The 16758-nt window shown below is 33.9% G+C and overlaps 1 protein-coding gene across 2 annotated transcripts in view; it reads right to left on the bottom strand.

Annotated features, from left to right (window-relative positions):
- PSME4 (proteasome activator subunit 4) overlaps positions 1–16758 on the bottom strand; it is a 98915-nt gene that overhangs the window by 50492 nt on the left and 31665 nt on the right. For both annotated transcript variants that reach the window (XM_036748312.1, XM_036748313.1), the window contains exons 5-17: positions 15866–16015; positions 15114–15177; positions 14098–14172; positions 12917–13039; positions 9976–10068; positions 9162–9427; positions 5528–5714; positions 4595–4684; positions 3617–3681; positions 3195–3345; positions 1659–1757; positions 1388–1457; positions 525–592 (exon numbers count right to left, since the gene is read on the bottom strand). In XM_036748312.1, coding sequence (XP_036604207.1) covers positions 525–592; positions 1388–1457; positions 1659–1757; positions 3195–3345; positions 3617–3681; positions 4595–4684; positions 5528–5714; positions 9162–9427; positions 9976–10068; positions 12917–13039; positions 14098–14172; positions 15114–15177; positions 15866–16015 — 1501 coding nt within the window. The remainder of the gene's footprint in view (positions 1–524; positions 593–1387; positions 1458–1658; positions 1758–3194; positions 3346–3616; positions 3682–4594; positions 4685–5527; positions 5715–9161; positions 9428–9975; positions 10069–12916; positions 13040–14097; positions 14173–15113; positions 15178–15865; positions 16016–16758) is intronic.

Below are 16758 nucleotides of genomic sequence, written 5' to 3'. Positions count from 1 at the left end.
ACAAGTAGTGGCATAAAAGGTATCATCAAAGAGATGCATGGTTCAAAACAGATGAATTCATCACATGATTAGAGAAAGGAATAAAGAATGAAAAGGCAAAGTACTGCACGGGAACCACAGCATGTTGAAAAGCCTCTAGCACTTTAATTATATCTTACATAAAAGATTGTGGGAAGGGATAGACATAAATCATAGAGGATGAAAAGGCATGGATGGCTTGCAAGCTGTATCTCTAGGGGAAGTGCCCTACATTAATATATCACATAGCCATTGAAGCACACTGAAGGAAGTATAAAGTCAGGAAGAAAAAGGTAGAAGTAGAGACTAGAACATAATTCAAATATTCTAAAAGTTCTCTGGATTGATCCATCATACTATAAAACTTTCATAATTTTATTACCCCTTTAGTCTCTCTAAGATAGTTTGTTAGTAAAACAGATATAGCTTTATTGTTGGTCCATGGGTATAATGTAATTTCAATTTTTTTTCCTCAAGAGAAAGAAGAATGCTCAAAGAAAATATACCTCAGACAAAAGTTGGAGATTCCACAGTAATTCCTTATCTAGCTCTTCTTCATTCAAGACATCATCATCTAAAGTGGGGGAAAAATTCCTTAATAAAATATAAGCTTTCAAAATTCATAGCTAAATTTTCTGTTAAGATTATATGCAACCCTGCATTTCTATAAAGACTTCCTGTTTCATCTTCTAGAAAGTATTTTCCACTTTTCCCTGTCCAGAAAAAAAAAAGGGCAATGTCCAAGAAGCAAATGAATGCATCAACTCAAAGGTCAGGAATCCTGATGTCCCACATGTAATACGTCAATTCTAATTCCTCAAGTTAACTTAAAGAAATTCCTTTTGGATACCATAATAAAATTCCTTTAAAGTATCCAGTGTGAATTCCTTATTGCATAAAGTTGACTGATATTAGTGGTTTAAAATTAGGGAAGTAACTCAAGCTGTTAAAAGTTCTAGTTAATGCACCTAATGTACATTTCTCAAAATCATACAACTTTTTTTAGAAGGGACCTCAACTGACCATTTGTACAAACTGCATCCAAATGAATTCCCAATATATCATATCCAGCAAATGGTCACCCAGCATCTTCTTAAAAGACCACCAAACCCAGCACGAAGGAAAAATGTACTATCTCCTGGGACATTCCATTCCACTTTTGTACATCTCTACTAGATCAGGCCTATAACTGCCTCTTTGCAATTTCCATCCACTATTCCTAGTTCTGTCTTCTTGGGTCAAACAGAATAAATCTATTCTTTCTTCCAATCTAGACAAATTAATCTGCACATAATTAGATTGTTTTTAAAGACCAAAAGAAAAGTTTATTCACACAATTAAAACAAGTCAATAAAATCACATGACTCACTCATTGTAAGTTGAGTTATGACACTGCAGCAATGGGGAACAAAAATCTTCAAAGATTCCTCTGGGCAGCACTAAAACATATTTTACAAATGATTTTAAAAGAGAAGCAGCCAACATGAGGTCACAAAATAATCACTATTTCAGGGAACAATTATATAAGTTAATTATCTTTTTGGGACAAGTTTATATTTAAAACATAGTATTCAGTACAGAAATAAATTATTATCCACAAGATTACCTTTTAAGTTTTTAGTTTAAAAGCAACAACTAACCTTTACAGCAGCTCGGCACATGTCTGCCACCATGCGGCCAGCTACTCTAGTTTCAAATATGTTTGAAACAGCAAAATTAAAAACCTTCTGCAGAGCAACCTGTTAAGTGGAAGATATAGTCAAGTTTTCCTTAGGAAAGAATAAAATTCCTCATGGAATACAAAAGAAAAATATACATGCATATATTTCAACTTTACATGAGGTAATTATTTCAAAATGAGAAATTAGGTTCATTGAATCTTTAAAGAGAATCATCCACAATAAAAATTAATCAAAGAGTTAAAACTTCAGATGCCTTCTACAACTATTTTAAGCGATTTCGTTTAAAAACCGTTTCACATTTTAAGTGATGTTAAAAAGAGGCAAGGGACAATATTTGCATGTGAAACTAATATGAACAAAGCAAAAGTGGTACAAATCTGCATTCCTGAGATTTAGGGAAGTCACACAAAACACGGCTGGATATGGCCAAGAGAATGTAGTCAGTTGAGGAGGTCAATGTTTTAAATGGTATTTTGAGGGAAATATTTCATTCACTTAACATACAATTGTAATACAATAGTTTAGGCATTAATTTAAAAAAACAATTAAATTGTACTACAGTGTTAATAGAGTTAAGTACCTAAGATCCCTAGATTAAATTTTATACTATTCCAATCATTTTTTATTTCATTATCAAATAAAAGAGACTTAGATATAAACTTTCCAGTAGTAAAATAATTGAAGATTTTCTTCCAAAAGCCAAAGTCAAAGAAAACTTGCTAAGATCGATAAAAGATCATTTTGCACCATTAATTTATATCATAAAAACTTTTAAAATCATTCCTCTGCACACTGAAATTATAATAGAACATGGTGCTAAAAAAAGAAAATGCACCTCCCTTCCTTGCAGAAAAGAAGTATAGAATATTGCATACTCTGTCAAGACTCAGGTGATATGTTAGTTGTGCTGAACTGCTTTTTTGTCTTTTTTTTTTTTAATTCTGTGTTACAAGGGATGGTTCTTTAGAGAACAGAGGATTAGGGATTTATTGGAAAGAAGAGGATATAAAATCAGAAGATATCAAAAAAATTTTAAAATAAATTTGTTTCAGAAAGATACCATTTTTGAAGATGCAAAGACACTTAGGACTGAGATAAAAGGAAGAAAATAAAATAAAAATTTTGGTGATGAATAATGAACATTGCATAGCACGCTTTGTGAGAATAACACTAAACACCAGAGAGTTAAAATAGCTTTAGTTCTAATGAAACAAAAAGGTTATTTTCCATAATTTAATATCAAAATAATAGAGTGATTATATTAATTCTGAAGTCACAAAAAGAACATTAAAATTAACTTTAAAAATCTCAGTGCTTTTTATCCCAATTTCTTATCATGGCATGGTTATATAAAAAATAGCTATACACCAAAACCTTAAGATTACTTATGAAGCAAGAGGGGGTGAGGAAGAACTTTAAGGGAACTTGCTATTTGAAAAAGTTATATCACATGTAAGTTTATAATTTTATTTTGTATAACAATATTCTCTGTACCTTAAATATCTCATTAGAACATTGTGTAAGTATTGTACTGAAAGTAGAAGAGAGGCCTAATTCCACCAAACTTTCCAAGTGGGTCATCTTCTCTGTTTCTGTCTCCTCTCTTGTTTGTTCCAATGTGCTACTTTCTATGAGTCCAAAACACCTAAGGAATCCAAAGAAAGTAAATGTTCAAATAACTTAAAATTTATTAAACTGAATATTTTTAATACAGTTAAGCTAGCTTACTAATAGCATGTTCATTAAAAAAATGCTCTAAGAGCATTTTATGAGTTAAAAGATGTTTCATGCATACTCCCTGGAGAGTGGCCATCAAAGGAATAGGGATGGGGTAGAAAGACAGACCAGCAGATCAGTAACAGGTCCAAATATCAGCTACATAACAGCTATACAATAATACTAGCCCACATACTCACCTGTCCATAAACTGTAAGACAAAATCTTCAAATTCAGCTGTAGCAGAGCACAGCTCCTTTTCCACCTATAAGGTTCAACATATACAAACTTTATTTTCTCTGTAAATTGGGTAGAACACAAATTATGTTTTGTGAGAAAACTCAACAATATAACAGGCAACAGAATATTTTACACACACACACACACACACACACACACACACACACGACATAGTACTGAATGTATGAACAAAATTTGTACAGTGGATTTTGAATAAAGCTTCAAAAACTAAAAAATGAGAAAAACTCATCAAAATGAAAACAATATTTAACTACTTTCATCATATAATCAACATTAAAACTGCTGACGTGGAAATAGATTATACATCTAGATGTTGAATTCCCCAAGTAAGTAGTAACATAGCCTAGTTATTTGTAAATAGGACTAGCTGTACAGAACTCTTGACTTGGAAAATAATCCTGAAAGGGCCAGATGCGAATTGAGCATGCATCACTTTAGCACATGTATATTCTACAGGACCAGGACTTTCCAAAATGCGGCCTGGCTACAAGTATAGAAATTTACATAAATGCTTTGGTAAATAAAGCCAATCTACCGCAGAGCTCTCACTAAAATGGCAAATCAAAATATATTGTCTATTGTTTCAATAAAAACCTAAGGCTGGACAGCCCTGTTCTAGACACATATTTGCTATCATAGTTCATATTATATTACTGAGACTAAACTAACACAGTGGAAAAGTAAAATCTCAATCTTGCCAGGTGTCACTCAAATGAATTTTGTTCTTTTACCTACAAAACATAGAAAGTGTTTTTGACCTAACAAGGAGGCTAGGTGTCATCCTACAAGATTTTAATTAAATTTTAATATTTTAGGGAATTTTGCATTCTTGTTTCAACCCCATTAAATGTGGAAAAGCAAGAAAAACAGAAATCAGGATTCTCTATTTCCTTTGTATAACCAGAAAATAGTCTTACTTCTGTGAGATCATTTCTTTCTTGAAGTACAGATGAACAATCTACTAAAGGCACCAGAGTGGAAAATGTTGCTATAAACTGGAATGTGATCTGTTGGAAGATGCAAACGATTTTCAACATTTAGCACACAATTCAGAGTTAGACTTTAAGTATACTGTAAAACAAAGGCTGGATTAATAAATTATCTATCAAGAAATCCTTCAACAATTTTATTTTTGCATTTCATTTAGTTATAAACATTTTACCTTTATCATAATCAACTATGTTTCAGTGTTGTTTCCATTAAGTTCACCCTTTTATTAACTATATATATTTTATCATATGCATTCCCAAACTTCCTAAATTTGTTGTAGTGAGGCTACTCCTCTCTTGCCTTGAAGCAATGAGATCACCCAGGGATGGAACAGCACTGATGACAGAACTGTGACCAGGAAGAAAGGTGGTATTCCTGGAAAAGGAAGTCTTGTTACCTAGCTGAGGGAATTAGGGATGATTGTGTTGGTGCAATGATATTTCAAACAGAGGCCTTCCAACAATGTCACTTTCTGTTTGGAAATTCCAAAGGGATCACAGAGAAGGTCACATGGCTAGAAGCTGTTACTGCCCAGGACTAAAATCCAGGTAGCACGAGAAATTTCAATATTGTATAATAAACAAAAATGTCTAATACACAATGTTCGCTGAAATGAACTGAAATTCTGAATTATGAACATGGAAAGCATACTGATTTTGACAACTTTCCCATTGAGAAAGAATATGTCACATAATTGTTTGCCCACAGATATTAAGTTCAGACATCCAATCACATTTCTAGAAAACATTAACGTTACCAACTTTCACATGTAACACACTGTAACGGATCCTTGAGGAGATGTTAAAAGAAATATGATGATACTCTCACAACTTAACAAGATAGAATGTATATATGCTCACCATGCATTTACTAAAGTCATTTGGATCCACGCCAGGCAATGCTCTCATCAACAGAGGTAGCATGTGTGTTGGACCTTCAGGAAACCATTTGCCCCCTGACACTAGACTACGGGCTACTCCAATCACACAACTTAAAGTGGCGGTGAGTTGGTGAGGTTCTGTTAATGTCTCTAGGGCAGGATACGTTCTATAGTGTCAAAATAGTGAAAAGATTAAAAACAATTTTAAACATTCAAGAAGGAAGTTAAATAAAAGAATCATGGTACAGTTAAACTTTTCAATTTTCAAACCCTTTATTGCCAATGAAGTGATTTCTTGGTTTAGTTCACTGCTACCAGACTCTGAAAGTTGGTCCAAAGACAAAAATCCTCACTATTGTGGGATAGGACAAGTTATAAAAACTGTGGTAAGATGCACATTATTTTAGTCATAATATTTCACATTGTACTTTTTCCTAAAACCCAAATGTATTTTAATATTTCTGGGTAATATTACTTGTGGTGGCCAGCTATTACAAAGGAATAAAGAGAGATGGCACAGATTAGAACACTGGCGGGACTTGGAATCAAAAAGGTATGGGTTCAATTCCTAGAATATTTACTGTGCCTTAGTTTCCCCATGTGTAAAGTGACAGGGTTGGATTCAATAGCCTTACGCTCAAAATCTATGATCCTATAAACAGCAGTCACAATACCAATTGCTAAAAGGTGTTCTATTCTTCTAATAAATGGAAAAACAAAAAGATGGTATGTTTAAGTTTATAATAGTTCCATATAATGCTTCAATGATTATAATTCAGAGACATCATGCAAGAGAGTATCAATTTCCCTTGCCTCTTTAACTAAACAAATTGGAGGGGAAAACTAGATACAATTAAGATCTGACATTAAAGGTTAATACTAAAGGGAAAGCGATACTGTATCACTTTTTAAAAGTACTAGGTTACAAGTTACAAACTCTAAAAATGCCTACTAAACTACTGGTAAAGTATTTTGACAGTGACACATTCTGCTTCACTCAATCTTAATTAAAGTAAAAATATTGAAGACTAATGTAAACATGTTCTATTTAAAATAAAAACATGCTGGATTATATACAATTATTTTCCAACCACTGTATCTGTTTTTTTGAAAGGTATGAGGACAGAAGGTTCCTTTTGCTTTGACTGTGACTAACCAGCTGCAAAAATGTAGGAAAATATGAAAAACCCTTGACAGCTTATTCAATTCTGGATCTTCTGGTCCTGGTTCCTTAACAGCAAGGCAAAGAAGATCCAGAAAGCATTTATGGAATCAATACAGTATGCTCCCTCCCATTTCCCTCGCCTCCCAAACCAGAAGGTTGTCAAAGCAAATAGCACACAGTAATCTTTCTCCTCTTTTACCTGCTCCTCTCTTCACTTTAAATGCAAGAAAAAGCAGACATTCAAAATTCAAGCATACAGAGCCAAAGCATGGATAAGTGGGATTCTACCTACCAGCTCTAGATTATTTTGAACATTGGTAACTGAAGCCCAAAGAATCATAGATAACATTCAAAAACCTTTTCTGTCTATATCACTTTCCTTCTAGAACTAAGTATTGTTATATATAAAATAAAACTGATTTGCATTCTGCATCTTCTCATGAAGCACACAAAATGTTGCAGAAAGAACACTGAATGAGGATTCAGGGAGTAAAGTTACAATTTCAGCTGTGCCCCAAGGCAGTAGGATCCTATCACTTAACCTGTCTGGTCTTCAATTTCCTCTGGAAAATGAGACTACTTGTACTTAATGATCTCCATGGCTCTTTCAAGTTATAAAAAAAAGTCCCCTTCTGACAGGTGCTGATAAGAAATCTTAAAGGTGAAAATCAGGCAGCCAGAAGAAGGCAGCAAAGCTAATGGTTAAATTTTTTTTTCTTTTTTTCTTCTTGTATGGACTAGTGATTGCAGTAGCATAGGAAGCTCCCAATATGGATGCTCCTTCCACTGTAATGGATGAGTCCCCACAGCTCTGTCCTGGACCCTTTTCTCCCTATATACTATTTCACTTGGTAATCTCATTAGTTTCCATGGATTCAATTATCATCTCTATGCTGATGATTCTCAGATTTTTTTATCTGGCCTTTACCTTTCTCCTGACCTTTACTCTTGCAACTCCAATTACCTAGTAAACATTTCAAACTTATGCAGACATCTTAAAATCAATATAGCTAAAACTGAATTCATTATCGTTCATCCCAAGTCTTATCCCCTCTTTCTAAACTTTCTTATTATTGCTGTCACCCAGATGCACAACACAGGGCTCATCCTTGATGCCTCACTCTTTCACACAACCCCATTTCCAATCTGTTGCCAAGTCCTGTTGATCCACCTTCACAATACCTCTTGAATAATGCCTCTTTTGTCACTCCACATCTAGACTATTATAGCTTTCTACTTGGTATTCCTACTTCAAGTCACTCCCCACTCCCCTCTATATCCCACTCAGCTGTCAAATATATCTTCCTAAAGTAAAGGTCTTCCAATATTACCCCTTTCTTCCCCATTTAATAAGCTCCAGTGGCTCCCTATTAAAGTTCAAATATGAAATCGTCTGTTGGGTATTTAAATTCCTTTACAACCTGGCCCTGCTCTTACCTTTCCAGTTTCTTACACCTTACTTCCTTCCACCATGCACTCTGCCCACATGCAAATAACAATGGCCTCCTAACTATTCCTCATTCATGATACTCTATCTCTAGACCCCAGGTATTTTAACTGGTTGCCTTCCATGCCTTGAACCCTCTCCCTCCTCTTCTCTGCCTTCTGGTTTCACTAGCTTTAAGACCTAGCTAAAATCCCACTATTAGAAGAAGCACTTCCCAATTCTCCTAAATGCAACTGCCTCCCCTCTGTTGATTATCTCTAACTTATCCTGTATATATCTTGTTTCTATACAGTTGGTCACATGTTTCCTTCCCACTAGACTATAAACTCCTTGAAAGCAGGAACTGATTTTCCCCTCTTTCTTTGTATCTTCAGTGCTTAGCACAATAACTGGCACATAGTAGACACTTTAAAAAAGCTTACTGATTAAACTAAGCTCTAAAACTCATTTTATATGACAGCCACATACACAGATAATGGAAACAAAGAGAAACATAATATACATTAATATATTATATAAAATATTACATAAAGAGAAAGGTTATATAGCATTAGCTAAAACTATAAATACCAAATTTTTCAAGGTATCCTATTTCAAGAAGTTCAATATAAATAGTGTACACGCATCATGATGTTCACTGCCATAGTTTTAATACTGATTGTCTCTTATACAGTTATTTTGTTGTAAAAATTAGCAATGCTTGATTGCCCATGAGAGGAAAAAGTTTTTTATCTCCAGAATATGTCAAAATCATATTTTAATAATTCACTTCAACTGTTTTCTCATCTAATTTTCAAAACCAAACTTCTTTAAAGACCAGAAGTTATACTATCTGTTTTGGGTCTTCCTCTCCTACCAAACCTCTAAAGAAGGTTAACAGACAGAGTCAAAAGGCAGGCTTGCATGAAAAAGAAAAACCAGAGGGGCATGAGATACTCAGTATTAAAATAATGAAGTCTCAGTCACTGCTTGAACAAAAACAATTCCTTAATATTGACTTACCTTTCAAGTACAGGTGGAATTACTAACTCTGGTCGCATGAGTGCAAGATTCTGTAGAGCTTGAGCTGCCTCTAGGCTACCCGTTTTGCTGAACATAGCCAAAAGAACAGGCTGAATAATGCACTGTACAAAGTCTGTAACATCTTGATCCGTAAGCTTATGGCTATCAGGCACAGGAGTTAGCCAGGAAGCCTTCTTGTATCGTTCACGATGTAATCGTCTAACAACACTGTTTGGCAATCTCTGGAGTAATTTCATTAACTTGTTCTGGGGATACAAAAACAAAAAACATTGGTGGGCTCTACTCACCATTGTTATCATGGAAAGAGAAATTTTTCCCTTGGCAAAAAAAAAAGGCATTATAATGTTGTTCTTTTTAAATTACCAAATAAATTCTACGAAGAAATAGACAAACAGAACACATCTAGGTATTTTTTAAAAACTTACTTTGCAAAATACTTTGAATTATGTGATTCCTAAGATTTGCTTCAACCTTAGTCTTCAAAAGAATTTCTTCTAATTTAGAGATTCTTTGTGTGATCAGTTCACCCCAACATCTAATTTTCAGAGTTGATAATATACAAATGAGAAAATCTATGCCTTCAAAGTATTTTAGGCTGTTAAGATTTTTTAAAATTTCACAGCAACATTTTCTCAGCAATTTAATTATTTCTACATTTGGTATTGTTTATAGCGATCTATTTTGTACTTAATCACACCATCAAAATGAAAAAAAAAAAAGGCAAAGCAAAGACACTAAACTCCTGTTCAGTTCTTTAACTATCTATCTAAATATCAATGTTAAAGATCCTTACCAGCCAGCGACCATTATTTGAAGGATGGTAAAAAGACGCAATGCTGTTAAATAGACCAGTCAGGTGCTTCTGTACTAACTTACTTGGTCCACCCTGTACAAAAGAACAAGTTCAATATTAATGCTTACATTAGAACACAGACACACACAAACACACATACACACACAATGAAGAGGTAATCCCAAGCTTAACAGACCCAATATTTAACTCAGCTCATCCTGACAGAAGTTTTTTACTATATGTGCAAATAATGTCATGACAATGACTCCAAAAAAATCAATTATCAGTTAAGACGGTCTATTTGGGATCAAGGAACAAAAATTTACTTTCAGATTTGTGGCATTGTATGCAGGAAAATAATTCTGACACTAAAAAGATTGGTATATTAAATGATCAGGTATGATTAAGACTGGTTCATGGAAGAAGTTTGATAGTATTAATTATTTTAGTTTGAAGAAAATAAAACATGAGTTAATTATTTTTACTACTAAACATTTTAGTACTGTATAACCTCCAAACATAAGCTATGAAAGCCAATTTTAATTAAATATGAAATAAGACTTCAAATTACTTGATGTACTTTAAAGAGAAAGTGCTAGCCTATAGGACACATGGAAATAAACGGGCTGCTACCAAGATAAAGTACTACAATATGGTCATGAAAACGTGGTATCTTTCATTTGCTTCTCCAATTTCAAGAAGCATCACAGCCCTAAGCCAATATGTGTCATGTTGTATTAGAAACTATTGTGCTTTGAGATCCACTTCATTTTTCCTAATCTAACATTCCCATCTAGCATAGGGCAGCATCAAAAAATGATTAAATAATAATAATGTCAAGTCTGGAAGTTAAAATGCTGAAAAGGTTTATTCAATTAGCATAAATGATTTTAGGATACACTTTTCCCCACTTTTTACTACAAAACAAAGCTATCTAAAAGAACACGCAGCTTCTGCTATTTTGGTGTATTACACTATAATTAATAGTATTAGGGGAGGTATTGACTACTACTTAACTACTACTTAACTATCTTCCAAAATGTAATGAAGTAACTCCAATTTGTATAAGATACAGTGAGCAAAATACAGGATGCAGTTTTAATTTTAGTTAAATAAGCATATTTTAATGGTTCAATTTTTACTGGATATAAGGAAAACAAGAGATTTCCATTTGGAATCAGAGAACACCACTGCTATCATATTACTGACATAATTTATAATCTTTAATATAACCTCATTTTACATATTTGGAAACTGAGACCCAAAGGAGTTACGTTCTCCACAGCTGTTGGCTATTTAGATGCAGCGGTGAGACTTGAACCCAAGTGTCTTGATTCCCAATCCAAGGTTCTTAGAATGGCAATTTTTTAAAAGGAGGAGAGGGGGGAAAGCAAAAATAAACAAAAGAACAAAAAGAAAAAGCCTGATAGATTTTTAGTGTACTTTAACCAACCAATTTAAGTTTAGGGGCTGAATTTTAGAATAACCATACTGATCATAGACACAGAAATAAGGTTTTCAAAAACAGGCTGTGAACAACATATACAAAATGACAACATGGACACTTATATTTGAAAGCTCATGTGAAAGATGAAAAACCAAGGTAATTTTGTAGGGAAGAGGCAGAAGATCAGGAAAAAACTTCACGTAGAAGGGCAGTGCTTATGCTGAGTTTTAAAGAAGGCCAGGGTTTCTGAGGAGGTAAGAAAGGAAAGCATTCCAAACATGGGGTATTAACCAATGCAAAGTCACAGGGAATGGAATGTGATGTGTGAGAGCAGTAAGAAGGTCAGTCTGGCTAGATGCAGAAAGGTGATTAATGTATAATAAGGCTGAAAAGGTAGGTTGTAAAGGGCTTTAAATGCCAAAAAGTTTATATTTGATGTTAGAGCAATATTTATTAAATCAGGGTATAAGATAGACTTGTGATTTAGGAAAACCATTTTGGCAACTGTGTAAAGGATGGATCAGAAAGGGGAAAGACTTGAGGCAGGGAGACTAATTAGAAGGCTATTTTAATAGTTTAGGAGAAAGAGGTTAAGGGCCTAAACTAGGATGGTGGCTATGTGAGTAGAGGACAGAACAGATGCAAAAGATGTTATCAAGTCAAAAATGAAGGGTGGGTTTGGGGAAAATACAAGTTCTGTTTTAACAGACATGCTGAGTATGAGATGTCTAAAAAAGGATATTTATTTGAAATGTCCAATAGTACTTGGGTATGTGAGACTGAAAGCCTGGGAGAGAAGCAGTTAGAACTGAACACACTAATTCAAAATCTACTTTCCCTCCAGGGCCAACTCAGTAAAAATAATCCATTGGGGCAGCTAGGTGGTGCAGTAGGTGGTGCAGTGAGCAGAGCATTGGCCCTGGAGTTAGAAGGACCGGAGTTCAAATCCGGCCTCATATACTTGACACACTAGCTGTGGGACCTTGGGCAAATCACTTAACCCCAATTGCCTTCCCTTTCCCCTTCCAAAAAAATAAAAGAAAAAAAAACCAATCCATTAAACCTTTATTTCAGTTTGTTTTCTTAATTGATGAATTCTGACCAAATCAAATGAATTATAGGATAAAAAGAGTATTAGATTGGTAACAGAAGCCTTGTGTCCTAGTTTCACTGCTTTCTTCAGTCACCTTGTCATGTCACTTCTCTGGGCTTGATTTTCATGAACTACAAAATTAGAAGCCTGAATGCAATACCTAAGGTGGCTTCCAGCTTTAAAAGTGTAAGCTTCTATTTCTTCAATCAACAAATCACCAAGTATCACAATAAGTACAACTATGAACTGTTTCCTATTCTGCCTAAATGCCACTCTGAAAGTCTGGCATTTCAACTGAGGCTCAAATTGAGACACCAAAACTGGTTTAAAACACTTATAGAATTTCTGTATTAGTAACATTTTAGCTGAACTTCTTAAAATAAAAACAGTGCAATACAAACCATCATGGCGGTGATCCATACTACAGCATGCCCTATATCATAAGCATTTGTTAAGAATCTGGGAACTAAAACTTGATTGCTTCCCACTGGGAGATTCAAACTTCTGAGAATCCTTGTAAATATCTGTTTGAGGGGGAAAGGGAGAAGAAAAGGGAAAAGGAGAGGGAACATAATAGTAAATATTTGTTCATCTTAAAAACTAAAATAATGGTAAATCTCTATGGATTAATGTTTCATTACTATTTCCTCTAGCAATAGGGAAAACCAGTTGGTCTTTATTGGGGAAAGTGATCACACAATGCCTTGTGTAATGAAATAGTATTTTGGCACTGAGCATATGAATCAAATCACAATCCTAAATTCACTCAGAGGAAATTTTCAGTATTAAAATAGGTTTTTGCAGAGTTAAACATGCATCTATTATCCACAGTGCCATAGTATGGTCATATACAAGGTAACAAAAATACCTTCATTCATTCATTTATTGATCACCTTCCTCAGTACTGCTGAAATCAAAGTTACCTTGGTGAATCTTCTCACAAACTGATATTGAAAAGAGGCAATGGTGCCAACCTAAATTTAGCTACCCTCCTCTTTAAGCTTAGTGTTTGCTACCTCATTCTTTCTGCTACAAGAAACAACCACATCTTTTGGATAAAGACATCTTTTCTAGTAGCTGAGCTTAAGTAGAAAAAGAATAATTCAAATCTACTCCTACTGAGATGCAAAAGAAGGAATGTCACCCAAACAGAAACCAAGCATTTGCCTGTTGCTGTCCTTTTCCTCATCTCCCAATTCACTAGGAAATTTGACTTTTAAAGAAAAAAAAAATACATGATCTTATATATGAATAATACATTGGACTTAGGGAGGAAGGTAAGGTAATAGAATCTCTCTGCAAAATACCTCTCTGTAAACCAGCCTCCTAGGTCTTTAGAATTCAAGGATCTCCAAAGGTAAATCAAGATTCATACAATGCCTCAAAAGACGAGGATCACTTTAAGAAGAGTGAATAAATAACCCATCCCTGCAAAGTAACTATCTTTTTTTACAAATCATAGGCAAGTAGGTTTGATAAGTGTTACAAATATAAGTATTATACATGTCATAAAGGAAGACTTTATAAAGTAGTAATTATCTCAAACAGATTCAGTGGTCATTTTACAAGCAGATTTTCTTACCTTTGGTACATATGGATCCCAGTCTATGTACCCTATATTATCTGTGGCCAGACGAGCAAAGAGATTTACTAGTTGCTGAAAGTAAATGAAAAAGGAGATGTAGCTCAATAAACATGTTCTGTGCACTCCTGTGTATTTAAGATTTGAAAGAATTACAAACAACAAAAACAAAAGAGAACACTTTGTAATTATATGACCAAACTTGACCCCAGAGTAAAGTTGAAAAAATGCACCTTCCTCCCTTCACAATAGAGATGGGGGACAGTGATACTGAAAGTTGCATATGCTGTCAGAAATAGATGATGTGCTAATTTCAATGAACTGCTTTTTCCCCCTCTATCTTTTAAAATAGTTTTTATAACAGATGGTTCTCCAGGGAGGGCATGAAGGAGTATATAGTCAGAAACTCATGTGACAGAAAATCAGAAGGTATCAATAAAAATTACAAAAAAAAAAAACAAAAACCAAAAACAAAACCACTTTATTCTAATTTGTCACCACCCCCTTTTCTATATCTAATTAGTCTCTTCAACAATGAATTGTAATGATGATTTATTTTCACAGTTGTTATAGGCTATAGTTCACTAAAACTAAACTTATAAATTTAAACACAAACTAAAATCCTAAACTTACATTTTAATGCAAACACCTATTTAAAATTAATTGTACTTTTAATTTTAGACATATAAATGCTTCTAAAATCACCACTCTAAAGACAAACAGAAATTGAATAATCACTAAATTTAATTCAGCAAGTATTCATTAATTATGTGGCTAATGTGGACACAAAATATCTGTGACAGCCCCTGTTTCCATATATGTGATAATATTAATTGCATGCTGATTACCAGTTGGCAACAAAAAATACACCAAATCAAGGTTATTTCATTACTTTAGAGAAAAGAGGAAAAAAATAAAGATTTATTATGACATGGCTGATATCTAATTCTAAGAAACGAATTTGTTCAGATTTATTGTTACTGGAATGGAGAATGGAAGGAAAAATGAGAACTCACCCCCTCCCACTGTGGGAGATTCTGCACTGAAACCCAAAGGCCAATTAACTCATCAAACCAAAGCCTGTAGAAGAAAACATTTTCATAAATATCAAAGTAGTTTTTAGCCAAGTTAACTGACTTAAAAAAAAAGTTACACAGACACAAAAGCATAAGGGGAATATCCTATATGGTCTTGAAAATCCACATAGCTACTCCAATGGTTGGGACCACTGCTTGGGATTTTCTACCCTTTTGTTCTTCTATCAATGAAAGACTTGGATAACCATGTACTTTTTCCTCTAAAACCCCATTATCTCCTAAGCAGGGGTGAAGAGTGTACGAAGGAAGGAGTGGGTAAGGCATGAAACATGAAATGGAAGAGGTCTTTCCAACCTTATGTTTGAAGCATTACTGTCTGCTAAGTAGAAATCTTATTTAACAGTGAGCGCAAGTGCCTACCTGCTATAGTTAGCATCCAGATAACAATCTATTTTATTAAAGGCTTTTATCAATTCATTATCTATAGGAATAAGTAGCACATTAATTTTGTTTTACTCAGGAACTGATTTTTTTACCTCCTCAATAACAAAATTACTAAATGTCTATAGATACTTTTCTCTTTATTTAAATGGTTTTAAATATTATTCTGCTTTAATTTCCACATAATTGAGCAATGAACATTTAATTTATCTAATTTCTTTTTCGTAATTTGGCAGAACAGCATTGAGGATTTTGACACTCTAACCTTCCAATCTCATAGACATACTTACTTAAAACCTTTATGATGAAGTTCTGGAGGAAGAGAGGTAGGAAGAAATATTTCAAAATAAGTGATAGCCTTCTGCATTGTAACATCAAAAGGACACATTAAAGGCCGCCATTCTTCCAACATCTCTGCAGTAGCATCCTCAGGAAAGTACCTAACAAAGCAGGAAAATTTTACCTGTTTTATACTTATGTGTATAAGCTTAGTTTTCTGAGCAAAGTGTGAAGGTGCTTCTCTGAACAAGGAACAAAAACGTTACCATATAACAGAATTTGGGAAGCTAGTAAATGTTTTAAGGACTAAAATCATGTCATGTGAAATTTACCTGAACAGTAATAGCAATCTTGGAAATTTTGTTAATATCCCCACTGAACTATCAAAATTTTAATGATAAGCTGAAGTTGCAAAACAAATAAAAATAACAATACAAGTTTAAAACTAAGTTTTAAGGTCAGCCTGTGAGAAAAAATTTCATAGAAGTCAACACTTAGCAAATCTACCTAATCCTTGACTAATTTCACAAGGCTGAACCCTACTGAATGAAATTCACAAATTCTACACAGAAATTCATTATTTAGCTGCAGTGTTTGAAAAGTTCATTTATCATCTTATTTTCCAGTAACACTAAGATCTTCTATTACAAAACCCAAGTGAGAGAAATCTATATTTCTATTAGAGAAGAAATATGCAGTTTTCTGAGGTAGTGAAAACTGACCAAGTTAAATTATGACCCACAGACTTGTAAAGGAGAATGAGGAAAGATGCCTTGTATGAAACATATATTCAAAAATTACCCAACTTTGGTTCAAAATAATAACAAAGCTAGAGGAATAATTAAGAAAATCTTGATTTTGGTACTATTCAAGGAAGAAAAGAAGGGGAACCATCCCAGACATA

This window comes from Trichosurus vulpecula, chromosome 3, assembly GCF_011100635.1.
Source record: "Trichosurus vulpecula isolate mTriVul1 chromosome 3, mTriVul1.pri, whole genome shotgun sequence".
Classification (NCBI taxonomy): Eukaryota; Metazoa; Chordata; class Mammalia; order Diprotodontia; family Phalangeridae; genus Trichosurus; species Trichosurus vulpecula.
Note: the sequence above shows the minus strand (reverse complement) of the source record. Positions and strands in the feature narration are given on the sequence as shown.